The following is a 20,901-nucleotide window of genomic DNA, read 5'->3' as shown; positions in this document are numbered from 1 at the left end:
CACTGAATTGTGGTGCTATTAACTAAGAACTAGAAAAGGAGGGGGGGAAAAACAACACCAGGAAGCTGAAAGTAGGTCTGGAAATAGAGATTACGAGTCCAGTTATGGGTGGTGACTTTGAGTCAATTGTGCAAAAGCCAAAAAGATAAATCCCCAACCCCATTTCAGAGTTTTTCTCTTGACTTATTTTGAAACACAATAGGGCCTCACTATTTGAGCAGAAATGTTAAATCAGCATATTCTATGAGAAATGTCATTATTTTCTTTTTTTTTTTTTTTTTTTTGAGACGGAGTCTCGCTCTGTCACCCAGGCTGGAGTGCAGTGGTGCAATTTCGACTCACTGTAACCTCCGCCTACCGAGTTGAAGCGACTCTCCTGCCTTAGCCTCCCAAGTAGCTGGGACTACAGGCACCCGCCACCATGCCCAGCTAATTTTTGTATTTTTAATACAGACAGGGTTTCACCATGTTGGCCAGGCTGGTCTTGAACTCCTGACCTCAGGTGATCCACCTGCCTCGGCCTCCCAAAGTGCTGGGATTACAGGCGTGAGCCACCTCGCCCGGCCACCATTTGATTATTTTCTAGTAGGCACGGTAACTAAAAGTAGGCCATCAGAATCCATCCCTTTTTAATAGGAAGGGGCTCTTTGGAGATCTGTCTCAATAAACTGGATTTACAATCACACAGCAATTGTTGTACCACTTAACATTCTACAATGCAGTTTAGCTATGTTTTTTTGTTTGTATGTTTGTTTTGGGTCTTTTTGCCAACAAGGGTGCTAGATTCTGAATATGAGAATAACAAACACAGACTTCTCAGACTTGTTTTTTCATTTCTAAGCTGGTAAACCAGAAGTAAGGTTTTCATTCAGAACCCACACAATTAGCATTGAACATCAGATCTGCAAATTCCACTATACAGTAGACATAAAGAAGTGGACCAAAATTCAAGTCAAACAACTGATTAAATGTCAATGGTGTGCCAGTTACCATGCTCTCTAGTGGGAACAGAAGGATGAGTATGGCATGATCTATATGCCTAGGTGATTCCCACCTTACCAAAAGGTCTATGATGCCCTCCCCATATATCAGAAGGTATGTTTGCAGGCTTGGAATAGGGCTGATATCCTATTTGGAAATGCCTAACACTCAAATGGTTTGGAATATTAGAGACTTCTTACCTCTACAATTTATCTGATAGCTGTGTCTGTTCCAGAATAAACACAATCCCTGTTGAGTTTGCAACTCTACAATAAACCAGTGAAAGGGAAGAAACATACATGTTACAGAGCCCCACATTTATTATAGACCTATAAAACCTTTAAACCAATGGAGCTACTTGACTCCCACTTCAGAAAATCATTCAAACAAAAACAATTTCTAAAGAAACCTTTTTAAAGAGTTAACCCAGGGCTCTGCTGGATTGGTCTAGTGGGTTTTTCTTTGCTTTCCTTCCTTTTCCTTCTCTTTTTTTTCCCTTCCTCTTCTTTCCTATTTAAATATTTAGCTACCTACTCAGAATTGCTATTCCTCAATTCATTTGTGATTTTTTAAAACTTAAATTTCTTAAAGCTAATTTCAACTAGTAAAAAGAAAAATTATTTTGTTTCAATGCTTGCTATCAAGGAGCTTGTAGTCTAGTGAGGGAAGGTGGACAACGAAATGGTTACCAAAAATACCACATAGAAAGTGCTAGAATAGGTCAGATGCAGTGGCTCACACCTGTAATCCCAACACTTTGGGAGGCCGAAGCAGGTGGATCACTTAAGGTCAGGAGTTCAGGACCAGCCTGGCCAATACGTTGAAACCCCATCTCCACTAAAAATACAAAGATTAGCCAAGCATGGTGGCAGGTGCCTGTAATCCCAGCTACTCCGGAGGCTGAGGCAGGAAAATCGCTTGAACCCAGGAGGCAGAGGTTGCAGTGAGCTGAGATCGCACCACTGCACTCCAGCCTGGGTGACAGAGTGAGAGAAAAAAAGCAAGAAAGAAGGAAAGACGGAAAGAGCTAGAACAGAGGTACCCAGGATGCCAGGGAGCTGAGAGGAAGGCGTACCTGCTTCGTAGGTACGTGTGGGGAGGGGAGTTCACCCAGCATCGCATCACAGCATCACCCGGAGCCATGAGCCGCTTTGGGTACTTTTCTTGGGGAACTAAAGGAGAGAGGATGCTGGACGTGGGAAACGGCGACCGTGAACAGGTGGGGCAGAGCCAGCAACAGTAGCTACGCTGTCCAAGCCCCACACGTTCTTTCTCCTGTGGCTGCCTTGTCTTGGCCGACATGCCAGTTCTGAACCAATGCATTTTTCACCACCTCCTCTGCTACCATCCTCCTTCTCTGTACCACTGCATGGATTCCCAACAGCTCTACCTGCTTCCAGAACTTTCCATGACAGCTCTTTTCCTGCACAGCAGGCAGAGTGGTAATTGTGCATCCATCAGGTTATGTCACTCCCCTACTTCAAACCCTCCCGTAGCTTTGCATCGTACTGCCAAGCTGTGGCAAAGGTCTTTGATGTTATAAAGACCTGCATAACCCAGCCATGCCTGCTTCTCCCACCTCATCTCCTGCTTACTGCTCCTCCTCTGCGCACACACACTGGCTGCCTTGCTTTTTCTAGAACTCATGGAGCTTATTTCTCTCTAAGGCCTGCCCTACTTAACTCTCTTCCCCAGTCTAGCATGTTTTTCCCTTGGATCTTCTCAAGATCACTCCTTATGATTTAAACCTTGGCTGAAATGTTACTTCTCGAGACAGGCCTTTCTGACCACCCAAGCAAATACAGTGCCCCACCCCGTTTCCCTGTGTAATTTTCTTCAAAGTACTTGTTTTATATAGGGTTTCCTCTTCATTCTAGGTTTGGTCCGTTTTGTTCAACATTGAATCTCCAGAACTTAGGAAGGGACATTTGTTGAATAAACTAATTCTAATCTCAATTCCCAAGTGTAATGAACATTGGGTCTCTACTACAGTAAGCAAAAATGTGTTCCCTTTGCCCCCTCTCACCATTGACTTTTGCCTCAGGAAACTTAACACCCTTCTTCTAACACCTAGACTGTTTTCCCCAGTTATTTTCATGTTGGTTTATTATTCCAGCCATCTAGTAACAGAATAAAACTTATGTGTGACAACCAGTAAACATAATAAGATACCCACTATTTATCAAAGGCTTCCTTTGTGCTAGATGCCATACATATATTATGCAGTTAAATGTCATAACGTCTTCACTGTATCGTCTTACCCCCATTTTAGAAGGCATTTTCAAGTAACTTCCAAATAACATAGAGACTGCCTAATTTCTATACTATTCCCGCATTTCAACTGAGTATTCAGATCTTAGAAAAACAAACTTATCTTTTCCATGCACACAGTTTTTTTCATAATATCCCAGAAACCAACTTGAACTAGTACTATAATAGGTAAGCAAATAAAGAAAATATTAGATTCAATTGCTGTCTGTATTATGCATATTGAAGCATCAAGTAATAATTTTCTCATTAAAAATATGGCATATAGTTTCTGAACATGTGCCAAGCATATCTTCTGCATATATTAGTAATCCAGAACCAGGGAGATTTTTAGAATAGTTATTGCTAGCTGTTATGACTTTAGCTAGTACAGAAATGTATTCTCTTCTTTATTTCTGTAAGAAGAATAAATACTTGTTCACTCCCTAGTTAGAAATGTCTTAAACTATAGTATTGGATAGTATCACATTCTGATACATGACAGATCATAAGGCAAAACCAGTCTCCTTCTGTTCCTCAGGGGCTTTCTGGATTTCGAAAGTCATTGCTGTGATGGAACTCATCACAGCTCAGTTCTCAGAACTTCATAATATTTGCTGCCATTTTCAGATAAGTTCTAAAAAGAAACAAAGAAAAATAAGAGTGTTTCATAATAAGGATGCTTTTTAGAAGCCATCTGAATTCTAAGTGGCAAAAGGTAATGCTTCATTGGGATGGGACACACCTGTGGACCACGAGGGTTCCATGTGTACAAAATCATTATCTTCATATTTCTTTCCTTGCTGTTTCAGCTTTAAGGTCAGATATCACTAAGTATTGTGATGAGATGATGTTCCTTTGAGTTGAATCTAAACAATTGTCAAAGGGGGAAATAGCATTTATCTCATATAGACAGCTTAAAAAAATGGAGAAAAGCCAAGACCACCAAGGTTTTCCTCCATGAACTATGTTCCCAAAGCTTCCAAATATTTCCCAAAGTGCTTTCCTCAAGAGAGCCAATACTAATCAGCCCATCCATGCACCCATTTCCCATCTGCTCCCAGACCATCTCATTACCCTGGCAGCCCCACCCTCGCTATTCCTCATCAAGAAATTCCCTAAAAACTCTCACATATGTTGGGAAAGGCATAATGTACGGAAAAGCTTTTCCTTTAAAAAATAAACCTTTAAAGGCTGCATCTCCTCTAATATCCCCCTACCACCCACTCAGTAATCCCAGATCCTTGACTCTGACCTTCACACGGCATCGTTCACCTTTACTTGTTTCCAACTTTAAAAAGTGGGAGACATCTGAATATTGAAACTGTAAGCTGTTTCAGAACAACAACCATATCCTCCTTTGATGCCGCTCTAACACTTTAGCACAACATAGATGCTTAAACTAATAGCAGGTTACATAGTTAGAGGGAACACACAGGATCGTATATTTATGCCTCAGATTACAGCTTTTCCTCTCTCTGCAGCACATAAGAGAAGTGCAGATGTCAGTGTTTGAGGCCTGTCTGTAATCACACAGCCATGGAAAGCTGAGCTCCGTGATGGCCGGGGATCAGCCTCACCAGCTCTTCCATGGGGCCTCACCTCTTCCCCATTGTCCCTCTGCTGCAACCAGCTTGCTAGTCACAGGTCAGAGATGGCCTTAAATCATCCTGGCTAAGGCTGGACCATGGTCCAGGATCCCTGGAATGCTTACAAATGACTTCTCCTTTGCTTCTACTTGTTTCCAAAGACTCCAATTTCAGCCAGAGTTGGTGTCCGTTCTGAAGAACTCTTAAAACACAAGGACCTTTAATCACACGAGAAGTTGAAGGGAAGGGAATGGGGTAGCTCAGGAAGGATAACAGGTCCACGCTTTGGTTCCTTCTTTCTCGGCCAAGTGCTGACTGACCCTCCCCGTCAGACAGGGTGCAGGAAAGGGACTTTGCTCTGGCTTCACTAGCAGAGTTGGGAGAGGGTGGGAGGAGTTGAAGAATGCCCCAAAGGAACAGATTCCAGAAGGACCCAATCACTATGTGAGCCAGCATGCCCCGAGTGCTGCTGAGTGCCAGGGGCTTGGGTGACATGTTGAATTGAAAATCAAAACAGCATGAATGCATACTTTATTACAGCCAGAAATAGCCAAGTTTTGTCAAGAATTCCACTGAATCATCCAGAAACTGAGGAGTTAAAGGGAACTTGGATAGGAAGAGAAAAGCTAGAGAGGGTCAACAGGCTCTAAAGTGAGCGCAGAAAACAGGTCTTGACTAGGATTCAGAGTTTAGAGGGTGGTCAGAAAAAGCAAAGACTTCAGCAGTATTTTACTCTCTAAACAGGCAGGAGGGTGGGGAAATATTGGAAGAGAACCCAGCTTGGAGTGTGAAAAGCTGGAGGCTTGCCAGAGCTGGGAAGGGGGTTGGATCTAAATGGAGCCTCCTCCATTTCACTGTTCCAAAGGACCTACTGGGTCAGAGGGACCTCAGCTCGTGGGATAGGGAGGAGAGAAGGAGTATTTATGTTAAATTAAATCTATAAAACAGAAGGAAGGCTGAAGCTAATGCCTTTGTTGCCCTTCGGATGGCATTTATGTGCATTAAGCTTTCACACATCTCTGCAGACAGCTGCCAAAAGGAATTATCCGGCTGCAAGAGCTGCTCAACTGCACTCCTACACAAGTTATGTGTAGGCCAATTTCACGTAAACAGGATTCCCTGACACACTTTGGCAATTGAAGTGAAGGTTTCACCAAAGTAAGTGTTTTAAACTATTTTTAAAAATACATTAGATCATAAATGGCTTGTAATACTTTAATGTACTATATTATTATTTTTCTCAGGTCTAAGTCAACACCCCAGAGCAAGAAACAGAGGAAAGAAATTCAATCACAGTGTGGTGGCAGAATGTTGTATGCAATCAAAGAGTAACACTCATTTATTCAATGGGTATTTATTGAGTACAAATACAATGAACACACTTCACTGATGCTAAAACATACTTTTCACAACTTATGGATGCAACTTACAGTGGATGGTGCCAATTTTATTGACAGTAGTTTTTCTTTCTTTGTGGTACATTTTAAAGTGGAACATTTTAAAATTGTATATTTCATTAAAAATTGAAATATTTCAAAGGTATCTTAGATCTGATGAAACAGGAACTCATCAATATCATTAAGTCTCAGTTTAAATGTTGTCACCTCCTCCTCCTAGAGGCTTCCTGGACCACCAATCAAAGGGAGCCCATCCATCACTCTGAGTCTCCACCACCTTACCAATCATATCTCCATGGAGACTGTCTCTCTTGTATTGGTCAGGAATTATCCTAGGCTTAGTAGGTTCTCAATAAACGCTCTGGAATGAATAAAAGTTACCATTTATTGAGCAATTACTACATGTCAGACTCTGAACTAAATGCTTTACAGAGGGAAATCCCATTTATTCCTAACAACTGAAAGGTCATTCTTACTCCCTACTTTACAGATGGGGAACTTGCAGCAGGTAAGTGGGAAAGCAAAGAACTAGAGCTCAGCTCAGCCTGACTTCAAAGCCCATACACGTATGTACTCTGCTACACTGTGTATCGCATCCAAGGCCCTGGAATTGTTTTGTGCTTGATTCTCTGGCTGGTTTAGAGATGTAAGGCAAGATGAAGTTATTATACAAAGAAGAATACAACTGTTTCCCCACTTTTGAAAGGTAATATTTGCCAATGGGGAATCACCACATTTCTCTAGACCTCTAAGTGCTTCATTTATAAACTCCTGTGCAAACATAGAGATGGAGGTGCCGGCATCTCTGTCCAGTAAATGAGGAAGGGCTCCAGGGAAGAGACAGATATTTAAACTTTGTGTGGAATGAGCCCACCACTGGTGAGAGAGAGTGCGGCCCACCCAGGGCTCTGCAAGTTATCTTGAATGGCAAGGACACAGGGTATACATGAAGAGGTATCAGGAGAAGAGTAGGCACAAGGGCCGTGGGTGCCTTGCTCAGAGGTTTGGGCCTCATTTCATAGGAGTCATTTGTGGTCTGTGTCAATATGGACCTTATCCCAATCCAGTCCAACTTCTCTCCCCCATTCAGCATCTAACTCGAAGTAGAATGTTGATGTCTGGCACTGCCATTTCTATGTCAACTGATGGCTATGCTTAACAGAGACTTCTAGCCCCAGGGCAAAGAGAAAATATAAAAAGGTGACTAGGAAACTGAGTGATGAAGTGATCTTGATTATAAGTCCATCTATGACGAGTCAACATAGATAGAGCCAATTAAACTTGTCATCTTGGGTCTCAACGAAAATACTGAAGGACACTACAAAACAGAGTTCATTTAAAACAGAGCCAGCAAACTATAGCTGCAGGCTACATCCAGCCTGTTTTTGTATGCCCTGTGAACAAAGATTGGTTTTTACATTTTTAAAGGGTTGTAAACAAATAAACAACCCTCATCCCAAATCAAAGAGCATATGACAGAGGAGCCTAAAATGCTACCTGGATTTTTACAGGAAAAGACTTACCATCCCCCCACCTAGGACTTTACATGTCCTTTTCAATGTCTAGACAGTCACAGGCCATTTAAATTGGTGCTCAACGTGACTAGACCCAGAGAACTAGATCTATTCACCACTTCAAATATTAGAGCTCATTTAATACTACGATGATTTATGGATTAATAATTCCTCTTATGAGAATACTAAAGTTTTAGCTATTATTAGACTCATGCTTACCTTAAATTTTTCTTTGATGATTTAAAAAAATTTCCTTCTTACACATCAACGGGTTTGCTAGCTTTTGGCCAAATGCTATAACGGCAAAGGGTTTGCCCTTCCTAGTGCTGGTGCTAAGAGGCCTCCACAACACCCTGGTATTTAAAGCTTACCAAAACAACTTTCTTAATTAAAGACCTAGTGAAAGCCCTGACTCTCCTCCCATCAGGTTATTACAAGTGGGTGTAGATGGAATTTTTTAAAAACTTAGCCTACCTTTAACACTCTTCAAATTGCCTTTCCTTTAGGACCACGAGGGGAGGGGAAAAGAAGAGGAGAGTTATGGATTTGCGGATCCACAAATCCAGCAGGATTTAGCTTTCTATCAAACGGTAATTCAATATTTACCAAAGAAGGATGTTTTGATGTGGAAATTTTTACTTTGGTTTGTATCTCATCAGAAAAAGTGTTTTTGGTTTTTGTTTTTGTTTTTGTTTTTTGTAACCTTAGGTTTACATATTGAAAAGATACTCAGACTTAAACATGAAGACTATTCTAGATACACAGTCAACTCCTAATCACTGGACTGGAAATCACCCAGGCATACCTGAAGCTGTTTTGCAGCATTAGATATGCTATGGCCCAGGTATTCCGTAGTAAACCTGGGCTCCATCGCTAGGTGATTAGCCATATACTTCTGTCTTCTCGGCTAAAGCATTTATTGCTTTTCATCAGCACAGACAATATAAAGCTGAAGATGTAGTCAACTCTTAATCACTTGAAAGCTGACTCTTCTGTCAGTAAATTCTACCTGGCACATGACTGCCCATGACTCTGAATGACAGAATGGATTGGGGTCAGCTTTTAATTTTATCAAGCAAGATTGATGCAAGCCTGTGATGAAACATTAATATCTGAGATGCCTTGCCACACACAAGCATGAGGTTGCTTACAGAGTCTTTGTCTAGAAAATGTTTTCCTTCCCATCCCTGCCTGAGTACACCAACATTTCGCATTAGAAACCATATTTTTCCTAAGTCAAAAGAGACAAGTGATTATTTTTTCTTAAAAACTGAACCATTACATTTAATTAAAAATATGTCTCCATGCAACCAACATTTCTTAGGCAGTGCAGTTCAAGAAGGGCAGGGGAGAGAGAATAGAACCGTGGTTAAATCACAGTTCTGACAGTCCAGAGCTATGTATAAACTTCTGCAAAATCATACACTCCTGGGACTTGGTTTATCAACAACAATCATCTTCAAAGCACACCATATGTGCCAAACACTGATATGAATCATTTCATTTAATCCTTGGCATAACTTGAGACAAGGGCAGAGAAGAAAGGAGGAAAGGTGTGAAAATGAGGAAAGGTGAGAAAACCGAGAGACACCAACTATGATTTTTACTTTTCCTGGTTATGAAATAATTCACATCTAAGTAATTTCCTTAAAGAAGTGAAGGTCTCAAAGCTACAGAGACGCAGACGTGAGCATCACGCAAGTGGGCTAATTCTAGATCACTGGATCTTAACCAGACTTCCTAAATCTTTAAGATGTAGGGCTGGACTAGGTCATCCAAGAGCCCTTCTGGGTTTAATATTCCAGGGACCTAATCATGCTGCAGGAGGATTAAAAGATGACAATTGCTTGAAAGACCAACTACCAGCAATGAAAGGAGTGGAGAGGAAAAGAAATCTACAAAAAAGTGAATGGCCGCCATGAAGCTAACAGCTTCAGGAATTGCTTTTGGTTGACGAAGGGCTCAAGAGATTTAGTGCTACTCAAGCATTTCCCATATTTATGGGACAGACTATGAACCATTCGATCTTAATTAAATCACTGAAAAATCATATCCGCAAAGGGGGAACACAACATAGGACTGGTTATTCTTGGTTTTGAAAAATTATGTTGCCACTTCCTATTGTTTTAAAAATGATCACTTAATCTCTTTGAACTACAGCCTGAATCCCCCACTGAAATATTTAAGCCTGTATTCGGTGACAGTCATCTATATTAAAGGCACTGAAGGAAGCTGGTGCCCCTAATTCAGGGTGCCCATTTAGGGTAGAGGAAGCAGGAAAATGCCACCAAGGACAAAGCAGAATCGGGGCAGTTATCTGGCATCTGATCGCCAGGTAACTGTTTCTCATTTTGCTTTGCCCTTTAGCAGAGGACTTGGGGGGCTGCTACACAAGGATGGGGAAGGTCGTGCAGCCATTGCTGTTGACTGCGGACTGCTACTGATGACCTATTTGAGGATGAAGCCAGGGAGGTGGGTGCACTCTGAAGAAAAAAGTTTCTTTAGTCAGGTGGTTTGGTGGCTTAGAATTGGGACCTCAAATGAGACAAAAAGTCAAGTCAGGAATTGGGAAGCCAGACTCAAAATGCTAAGAGAGTCAAACATCAACCCGTTACTTTTCTCTCTGTCTTAAATACTGTAGACCAAATTACAAGGGGTAGGGGTTTGGGAGGGGGATGAGGAGTGAGCAGGAGGCCGTAGAAGCTATCTGGTTGATGTGCACTGCTTTATAAGACAGGCAGCCAAGACGACCAGAAGCGAGTATCTTGCCCAGGGTCCCACAGGGCAAAATTAAAGTTCGAAAATTTTCTGATTTCCTGAAATGATGGGCTTGGAAATGTTTTTACAGCAATTTAATTAAAATCCAAAATCTCTACATTTTTTAGAAGTATGCTGTCTACAGAATCTGAGAATCCAGAAGATGCCGGTTTTAACACCTGGTTGTTATTGTACCGCATTACAGGACCTACCTAGGCCCGGAATTCTGTTAGATGACAAACTGGACCTAGAGTTAACATTCTAGTCTTTCCCCCAGTCTAAATACAAAACACAATATAGTTCTGTATCCAATCTGTTCAAAACTCCTAAACCAGCTCTCAGTCTGAGATGGTCCTCGCAGAGTGATGCCTGCCCCAAACACCCACACTCGGTGATTTCGAAAATACATGCAGTAGCCTCGGCCACCTGCGGGTGGTACAAAGGGCGCCTTGAGGACCAGAGCTGGATGAAACGCCGGCTTACAAACCCCGCTCCTCCAGCACATTCAAGTCAAGGATCCAGCTCATTGTTTCCGAGGAGCGGAATGAATTGACCAGCTGAGCGCCGTTCTCCCAGTTAGAGCGTCCCCAAGCTTCCGGCTTCGGAACGGGGCTCACCGCGAGGACACAAAAGGGACGAGCTCGGGCATCACTGCGGATCCCCGCCGCCCGCCGAGGCCAGAAAGCTCGCAGCGTCGCGGCCGCCCAGGTGTTACCGTTTACCCCGTGACGGAAGAGCCACAGTCTCTCGACTCCCCACCCCCTGAAAAGCGCGTCTGCAGAACGGGGGCGCCCCCAAGCCCTGAGCGCCGCAGCTGCTCGGCCGCCGCCCCCACCGCGCGTCCCCGAGTCCTCGGGCTCCCGGCTTCGCTGCTGGGGAGCTGACCCAGCTGGCTGGCTATGGGGTCCCGTTCTGGGGCTGTCCTGCTGAGTCGGGGGTGGGGGAGCGGTGGCTACAACTCCCGGGTGCTCGCAGAAACTCCTCTGCGCGCTGATGTTGCAGCCGCTGTGGCTGGGGCGAGGGACGAGGGGCGGGAGCACCGGGAACTTGAGGGCGCGGAACCCCCAGCGGGGCGGCGGCGGGCAGCATCCCCGACCCGACCCCGACCCCCGAGACGCGGCGCCCCCCAGCGCCCTCTGTCCCCACCGCTCGGCGCCCCCCAAGGCCCTCCGTCCCTACTGCGGAGGGGCGCGCAGGGAGCCGGCGGGGCCCGGGTACCACGCTCCGCCCGGCCCCACCTGCGGATGTGGGTCTCCGGCCGGAGGTCCCCGGGTCCCCCCTCCCATCCCTGGAAAAGTCCCCGGGGCGTCCGGGCCCGACCGGCGCTTACCCGGGGAGGGGCGGCTTCGCATGCCCGGGCGGCGCTCGCAGGTCGGGCGGGGAAGGTGCCGGCTGCGCTGCGCCGGCTCGGGCTGCCGGAGCGCCCTGCAGCCGCCGTCGGGCTCGGGCTCGGGCTCGGGCTCCGACTTCCTCTTCCTCGGGCTCGGCCCCACTGCTCGGCCGCGCCCCAGCCCGCCCCTCCCCGCGCCCCGACGCCGGCTTCGGCGGCCGGAGCAGCGGATCGCTCGTCCCGCCTCCCCTCTGCCCTGAGGGCGAAAAAGGTGGAGAGGAGGGGGGCGAAGAGAAAGAGAAATTAGGCACTTTGCCTTGTCTCTGGAGCCTTGCCAAAGAGAACAGTCAAATTACAGCCTCGGGGGGAATAAAGGTTTTTTTTTGTTTTTTTTTAATTCTGCTACTGTTTTCGCAGACACAACACTTTTCTTCATTTTCCAAGCTCTTCAGGTTTAGCTTTCCTTTGGACGTAATAATTTCCTATGTGAGTCCTTTAAAATAATACCCAAAATCATGGTTTTAGTGAACATTATAGTTTTACATAGAAGCTTTCCCGGTAATCAGGTAAAAAGAGGGGGAAGCCCGGTGTTCTTCAGGCGTCATTACCCTAATCACCTCGATTAAAGCACCAAACGACCTTTGCCTAGAGAAAGTAAAAGTGGAAAAGGAGGTAAAGAATAACCGGTGACAGCCAGAGAGATGTTTAAAGGCACCGGCTCTGCAGTAAAGTTATGACTCCAATCAAAGGTGACTGCAGCGACAGTTAAAGGCATGTGAAGTCATTTCTTAACAGTAATCTCCCGCCAAAGTCGGACGTATCAGGTTCGCCTGTGGACCCCCTTAGGTTTAGTGGTGGATTTGATTGCACTCTTAGTTGTTGACAGACCTTCAGCCTTACCACTTGCTAGCTGTGTGGCCTTGAGAGAACGCTTTAACCTCTCTGTGTTCTGTGTCTTTTTCCTCAACTGTAAAATGGAGATGATGATGATGATGATAGTGCCTGCCTCATAGAGTTGCTGTATGTAATTTAAATAAGAGAATGTGTGTGAAGGGCTTAGGAGACTGCCTGGCACATGCTCTAAAGCCTAAATAAATGTTAGCTATTCTTGTTGATTTTTGCCTTTTATCTGTTTTTATGCATATACATGATTATGGAAATTATAATGAAGACTGGGAACAAAACAAGGTTTGTGCAGTAAGGCCACACAGCATCACAGTTCTCTACCACGTGGAGTTTATGTTCTGTTTTATAATTTATTTGAGTCTCCACAACTGACTTGTATTACCTAAAACTATGGGACTGGGTTATGCTTGGAATACATTTACCACGGTAGATTTGCAATGGGACTAAAACAGACATTTGCCATCTTCAAAGCATTGTTTCAGTTGGCCTTGCAATAACCCTGTGAGGTTGACAGGACAGGTGCTAGTCGCCTTTCACAGACCCGAAACTGAGCTTAATTAAGACCCTGCCCAGCTTCTGGAGCTCACACAAAACCATGCCTGTTACCCCATCTCTCTATGTTGTGATTTGTGTTAGAAGTGTGCAGTATGTTTGTGAAATAGTACCACATTAATGGTTTCCATCAACCCTGTGAGGTAGGTGCCAGCCTTTATTTGACACTCAAAGCATCTAGGATTCAAAGAAGCTCATTGATGAGTGTGTCTGTGGCTGAGAGATAAGGGTTTCCGACAACTTGGAAAGGAAGGGAGGAGAATTGGGGATTCCTGTTCTCTGCTGTCTCCTCTTTTATTGATTGATTGATTGATTGATTGATTGAGACAGGATCTCGCTCTGTTACCCAGGCTGGAGTGCAGTGTCACCAATCATAGCTCATTGTAGCCTGGAACTCCTGGGCTCAAGAAATCCTCTGGCCTCAGCCTCCTGGGTTGCTAGAACTACAGGTATGCACCACCATGCCGGGCTTACTGTTTTTTTTGTAGAGACAGGGGTCACGCTATGTTACCCAGGCTGGTCTCGAACTTCTGGCCTCAGGCAATTCTCCAGCCTCTGCCTCCCAAAACACTGGGATTACAGGAATGAGCCACCATGCCTGGCCTCAGTTACGCATTTCTTAGCACAAATGCTTCGAATGAAGCAGTCGATGAAGCACTATGATCTGATGAAAAGACTCATCAGCTGCAGATGCTGCTGCTCAAGAGCACTCACCCTTAGGCAGATAGCTCTTCTGAATTTGGTACTGTGCTTATGGGATGGTTATAATATTTCCTGGCCAGCCCACTCACTTCACCTCAGTTTATTAATGAGGTGGGAGGTAGAAAGTGGAAACAGGAACAAGAAATTTCTTTGTTGAGACTGTATGCCAAGTACAGCACTAAGCACCTAACTCCTGTGATCATTCCTGATTTCCAGGCAAATGAACTCTGCCCTCTAGATCTTTAGAATTTGAGCTCCTTGAAATCACCTGGCCTGACACATTGTGGGTCTAGTTTGTGTGCCCAGCACTTAGTTCAGCTCCTAACACACAATAGGTATACAATATTCAGTGTGTGGGTTGTTGGATGCATGAACGGACAACATAAGAGTTGTGAAGATGCTGTAGCATTCCCTGTTAGTAATAGTCTACTCTCCCACTTTAAGGAAAAGGACCCAATGGAATGGCTTTCTAATGGTGCATCCAGTATTGGGAAAATTCTTTTGGCGAGTGTTCTTTCTAATACTGCTCTATCAGTCAATGTCAAACAAAGGGAACAGAACCCAGTTCAAGTATTTGTAAAAGAGGGACTTTAATGCAGGAAATTGGCTCTACAAGTGATGGAAGAATCAAGAATCCAAAAAGAGACAGTGAGGCAGCCCAGAAATTAACAATAGCAGAAAGTCACTACCACTCCTAGACAGAGGAATTCAGAAGACACAGCCTGAAGGGGTGTTCCCCCACCCATCCCCATAACCCTGTGATTCTGAGTGGGAAAAGGACAAGAAGAGGCTGAGGGCAACAGGCCCAGGCTTAGCCTACCCTCAAATTATACCTTTTCCTTCTCAAGTGAAAGTGGGTCTATCAATTAGATTTCTGTAGAAGAGAAGTTCTTGCTTTTTAAGATGACTGAACGTCCTAAGTGATGGGTTGATGGTGAAACAAACCACCATGGCACACATTTACCTATGTAACAAACCTGTACAACTTTTACTTTAAAAAGATTATTAAATGCCTCCTATGGTATCTTATTTCTTCCTCATACAGATTCAGTAAAATAGATACTATAATCCCTGAATTATGCATAAGGTCACAGCTATTCAGGAAAGTTTGGTGACTTGCTCAAGGCCACACAGCTATGCGAGGCAGAGCAGAATGCAGACAGCTCTGCCTTCCAGTTCTTATGCTCATCTCACGAACTCAGCTGTTTGTCCTGAAAGGCAGCACAATTGCACAGTTTTATGCAGTATCATGTTTCAGGGTCACTAATCCACACACATATGGGAGCTAATGTTTGCAAAGCTTACAGAATTAAAAGGCTCGATCACACCCTGCCTTAACTTTATGACATATGGTGATAACTTTTATGATGTGAATAGTGACTATACTAAATTTATTATTACACAAGATCAGAAATATGTCCACTGGATTGTAGGAGAACTTGAGGGAAAAAAACAGGTAGCATTTATCCCTTTTTTGGCAGGGGATGGGGAAGCTATTTCAATTTCAAATTTGGATGTGTGAGGCTTAAAAAATACTCTCTAGAATGCCCTGACCTTATTAGAGGGATTAGGGTAAGAGAAGGGACTCATGTAGGAAAAAGTCTCATGTAGGGAAAATGAAAGACCAAGAGCATAAGTAAGTGCATATAGGATGACATGTGTCTTCAAATTCTCTGGAGCCGGAAGTGGCCATCAAAATCTACATTGGTGCTGCTGTTTCTCTCAATCCTCCAATTAGCTAGAAGATTTAAAAATCAAGAAACTGTACTAAGCCCAAAGAGTCAAAGATACAATAAGGACTGTTCATGATTATTAGTGTCTAGTTGAGTTGGGCCTAAAAGTAGGTAGAAGAATTTGAGGACTTCTGGAAATCCTGACACTTCAGAGTATCTACATTGCTTGCTTGAACAAGAGTACCTAAAATCTCCGTCACTAGTGACTTAGAAGGTTAAGGTGTGATCTGCAGGAGGCAAGTGCAAATTCATTATCCATCAAAGATAATATAGTGAAGGATTATCTTACGCATTATCAGACTAGCATAGTAAGCACATCAGATCTTCTTAAAAAGCACAGCTCCCCCGGCACCTGCAAAGGAGACCCTGGCATAGGAGGAGGACACCAAGTGTTGGCCAGGGCAAGAAAGAGCAAAGGGACCAAGAGATGGAAAAAGGAAATGTAGCCAGGTAACAGATGTGTGAAAATAAGTGTAAATAGCTCATGGTCAACATCATCATTTTACCTATTACTCTAACTGCCTATGTTACCTTAATTTTGACCAATATAGTAAAGTAAGCTGTGTGTGTACCTGCTTTACAAATATTGATATTTGCGAAAATAAAAATTCTAGAACTTGAAACTTTTAAACTTGGGGGCAATACATCTTAGAGACAAACAAAATCCAATATTAGGCAGACAACCTGGACATCTTGGTAACCAAGCACATCTTTAATTGTATTCTACTAAAATATAAGGCAACACTGGCCAGTTTATACTTCTGCTTCAAAATTAACTTTATTTTCAAGTTGATAATACAGTATACTTTTGGATGCTCAAGTTGATAACAGAGTATACCTTTGGATGCTTTTGAAATTAAGTGTATTTTTTGAGCCATTTTCTTTATGTTGGATGTGCTGCGGGGAAGAGCTACTTCCAACTTTATTTCTCAAAAACATTATGTTTAGAAATCCCCAGAAGTAGTAGAATCATTAGAAAATGTGTGTGTGGTGGAGGTGGTGAGGAGGGTGTTGATTGTCACTGTGGAAGGGGGAGCCTACTGGTATTTCATGGTGGAGTACTGGGGTTGCTAAACTTTCTGCAATGCACTTGTTCTGCAGTCTTGCACAATGAGTTGTCCCATCCTAAATACCAGTAGCGTCTCAAGTGCACACTGTGAGTAGTGCCTTTAGATGGGGTGTCTCAAATTTAAACGCTTTCAGAGGGCAGGGCAGTAAAATAATTTGGTCAGCAATTCCAAGTTGTCAGGATGTGGTACACACCTGAAGGCCTATGAATTCAAATTTTCTTAAGCACTGTTTTGGCCAAATACAAACATTCTCTGAAGCCAGATTCTTCTTGTGGGTTTCCAGCTTGCTCCTCTTTCACTCCCAGTTGCTTTTGGATAACTTTTCAGACAAAAATGAAAGAAGGAATCACTACGCCCTGTTCTTTCTCTTCTCCCTTCTTTTGTAGTCGGCTGTGTGAGTAAAGATGGTTAGAAAATACTTTTCCCCTCCCTTAAAATTCAATGTCATGAATGCTAGAATTAAAGTAATAAAATAACCAGGAGGTAAAAAGGACTATTTTACCCATGAAAAATTAAATTAACTCTTAAAAATATTAAGCAATAAACTGGTGGCAGGGGCCTCAAGCATGTTGCTTCATTCTTCTTCTGTATTTCTTCTCTCTTCCAGTTTTAACATGTAAGACAAATACGGTTGGCCCTCTACATCCATGGGTTCCACATCCAGGGATTCAACCAACATTGGATAAAAAATATTCGAAAAAAGCAGTGGAATCTGTACTAAACCTGTACATTTTTTTCTTGTCATTATTCCCTAAACAATACAGTATAACCACCATTTTTTTTTTTTTTTTGAGACAGGGAGTGCAGTGGCACGATCATGGCTCACTGCAACCTTGATTTACCAGGCCCCAGTGATCCTCCAACCTTAGCCTCCTGAGTAGCTGAGACTATAGGCACACACCACCACACCTGGCTAATTTCTTGTATTTATTTATTTACTTATTTTTGTAGAGACAGATTTTTGCCATGTTACCCAGGCTGGTTTTGAACTCCTGGCCTCAAGCAATCCCCCCACCTTGGCCTCCTAAAGCACTGGGATTACAGGCATGAGTCACCGCGCATGGCCTGCTATAACAACTATTCACATAGCATTTACATTGTATTATAACTAATCTAGAGATGATTTAAAGTATACACAAGATGTATGTAGTATATGCAAATACTATGCCATTTTATATTAGGGGCTGGAGGATTTTTGTATCCTGGTCAGGAAGGGGTTCTCTGGGGAACCAATTCCCCATGCATACAGAGGGACATGTATATTTACGAGTTAGTAGACATAATGATTGCTACTGGTTTTTGAATACCTACCATATCCCAACTCTACATTACGTGCTCTGCATGCCTTATTTATTTAATCTTAACAAGTAGATGTTTTTTCTCCATTTTATAAATAAGGCTACTAAGGGTTAGACAGTTTAGGTAACGTGGCCAAGGTAAGGTTTTATAATTGGTAAGGGGCAGTGCAGGAATTTGGAACCAACTCTGTGACCCCAAACTGTCCCCTCAGGTACCATGTGCCATTGAAGTTTCTCAGTACACAGTGAGATTCTACATGAACCAGCCATCTTCATCTCTCCTGGTCACCTTCTTTGACTGCATGACCACCTGTGTTCTTTTGAACAATAGTTCGTTGGAAAATGCACACATGTGCTCTGGTAAGATACTCTATACAATAATCCACAGTCTTCTATCCTCAATTCTAAAGTCCAACAACCCTGCAAATGGGAAGTTTTTTATTTTAAATTGTTTGTGGCAAAGCCTGCCCTGACCTGAATTCATTTGGCAATAAAGCCACACCTGCAATGATTTGAGACTATTTATAGTTTTTAAAAAATCTTAGTTGAATCTCCACTAATTTAAATGCAGAAATATTAAGGTATTTGATTTCGGGGTATTGGCCCAGACTCCTGCAGGACTTTTGCATAATATGTGATATATGCACTGTATGGCCTTTCTAAAATCCCCCTTCAAAAAACCCATAAAGTATTGAATTGTGAATTATGAATCTGAAATTTGAAAGACCCCGTGCTGTACTGAACGGATACTATCAAAACTATGTTTTCTGAATGGTAAGAAGCAGTGCTGTGTTGCTGCTGGCTTGTACTAGTTTTTAAGAGCTGGTTGTTAACATTTTTGAACTTTTGTAACTAACTGACATCACATTGGTGGCTTGAAATCAGCCATGGTGGAGATATTTACACCACAGAAATTGGCAAACACTCCAAATCAGGGACTTGTGTCCAGTTCCCGTACCACCCCAGCTGCTTATTTAAAATGTTATATTGTGAGCTCTTCCTATTTACCCTTCCCAGCAAGTTGGAAGGGCCAAGTCCCGAGCTGATTGGTGCTAAGGGAGGGTCTAAGCAGAGAAAGAGCAATTGTCAGCTTGGTTTCACTGACGCGCAAACCACTTTTTATAGACTTTTATCTTTTTGTCCTGAGGGTAATTGCATGAGTGCCAGAACAGGATTGTTTGATGCATTTAAGCTTATCAGGAAACTAAGGCTTAGAGAGTTTAGGTAATGTGGCCAAAGTCTGATAATTAGTAAGGAGGAGTGTAGGCATTTGGATAGAATGAGGAGCTATGGATTCGAGGTATGTGTTATAGATACATCAATAAAAATAGGACCTGTGGCATTGCCTTAGACTCTCCATCCAAGTCCTCTTCTTAGAATTGGGTGTTGCAAAACAATTTTTGCTGCCATGATGGGCATGATCCCAGTTTTACAAGAGTTGTGAGGAAGAAAGACTGAGATGTGAATTTCCATCCCCCTCTCTTAAAGGAAGACATGAAAAATAATAAGATTAAAGCTTTACTGTGCAAAGACGGTTCTCCAAAGGATACTGGAACCACAGGCACTTGGGAATGTTGGGCAGAGGCAGAGAAAAGGACTAGTGAATGGTGCCACCTTCAGTGGTCCAACCACAGGGATCTGGGGCTCCCACGCAACCCTGGTAAGATGCATGGACCTTATTCGTCAGCTGGAGTGCAGGGGCCGAAGGAAGAGTGCAGGGCAGGCTTGATCAGTGCAGGAACAAATATAAATTGGAGGGAACAAGAGTTTTAGTCCACAGAAACCCTCCCCCTTGTATGTGGCTACTGTCTGATGAAGTTTTGTGATTGTCTAGCTCTCCTTTCTTCTCTGCATCTTCACATAAGGCTTTCTACCTGCAAGGAAAGAAAGTTTACATTCACGATGGGATCAAAAGCAGTAAAGTGGGGACTGAATCATGAGTGAGAACAAAGCAATCAGGGGAAAGGAAAAAAGCCCCATGGTTATCCTCATTCATTAATGCCGAATAAAGGTCTGTGAGACTGCAAATTGGCAGTGTTCTTTCAGACACGACATCATCTTAGAAATAATTACCAAGGGCCATCACTAAGGTATCTATAGCAACTCTTCAGGAACTGCTGGCAAATTTGGAGTCGTGCGATGGTCAGCGCTCTTTCTTTTCCATTTCTATTTCAAATGGTGGCAGGCTATGTTTCACGAAAAATAAAAAATGCCTTATTTCAAGCAAAAAACTCCAAAAGGAAAGGTTGCAATGAAGCCAGGCTTTAAAGGTTATTTTCTCATCAACTGCAAAATGTTTGGAATTGGGCATGAAATGATCTAGACCTGGGTTTTCACATTACATGTTTAACAAGTTAAAACATGAACTTTGAAGTATAGTTTCATATAGTTCCACCCGTAAGAAAAATGCTAACTTTAAAGAAAAGAAACCTCATACAATCCTCACAAATAAAAATGAAAATTCATTTTGGGTGGAGAAACATTGATATTTGAAAATCTGAAGACCTGAACCTTAAGCAGAGTTTATATAATAACGAAGGAGCCAGTTATCAGCAGGATCATAAACTCAGTCCTGGAAAAACAATGTGACAATATTGGGGAGCAGAGGGGAAATGAGCAGGGAATGGAGAAAATTCCTCAGAGAACTGAATTTCTACTTTGTCTCTGGAGGTCCCTGAAGGGAGAACTGAGGGTGACATCATTATGATCCCAACATACTTTCTTCAAGTTAGCATGATCAAACTTTCTGACTTGCTAAAATATTATGGGGAACTGAGTTTTTTTTTCCTGTGTGCCAATTTATAATAAAATACCTTAAACCCATT

General features: G+C 43.0%; 1 protein-coding gene across 4 annotated transcripts in view; it reads right to left on the bottom strand.

The window, feature by feature from the left end:
• The window catches only part of PLEKHG1 (pleckstrin homology and RhoGEF domain containing G1), a 238,680-nt gene extending 226,731 nt beyond the window's left edge, over positions 1-11,949 (bottom strand). For 2 of the 4 annotated variants that reach the window (XM_063725056.1, XM_063725057.1), the window contains exon 1: positions 11,816-11,949. In XM_063725056.1, coding sequence (XP_063581126.1) covers positions 11,816-11,837 — 22 coding nt within the window. In that variant the 5' untranslated portion in view covers positions 11,838-11,949. The remainder of the gene's footprint in view (positions 1-11,815) is intronic. The other 2 variants (XM_054558314.2, XM_024248877.3) reach the window with 2 other exon arrangements.
• Positions 11,950-20,901: the final 8,952 nt, after the last annotated feature.

Source organism: Pongo abelii, chromosome 5, assembly GCF_028885655.2.
Source record: "Pongo abelii isolate AG06213 chromosome 5, NHGRI_mPonAbe1-v2.0_pri, whole genome shotgun sequence".
NCBI classification, from domain to species: domain Eukaryota; kingdom Metazoa; phylum Chordata; class Mammalia; order Primates; family Hominidae; genus Pongo; species Pongo abelii.
This window is presented reverse-complemented; position numbering and strand designations above follow the sequence as displayed.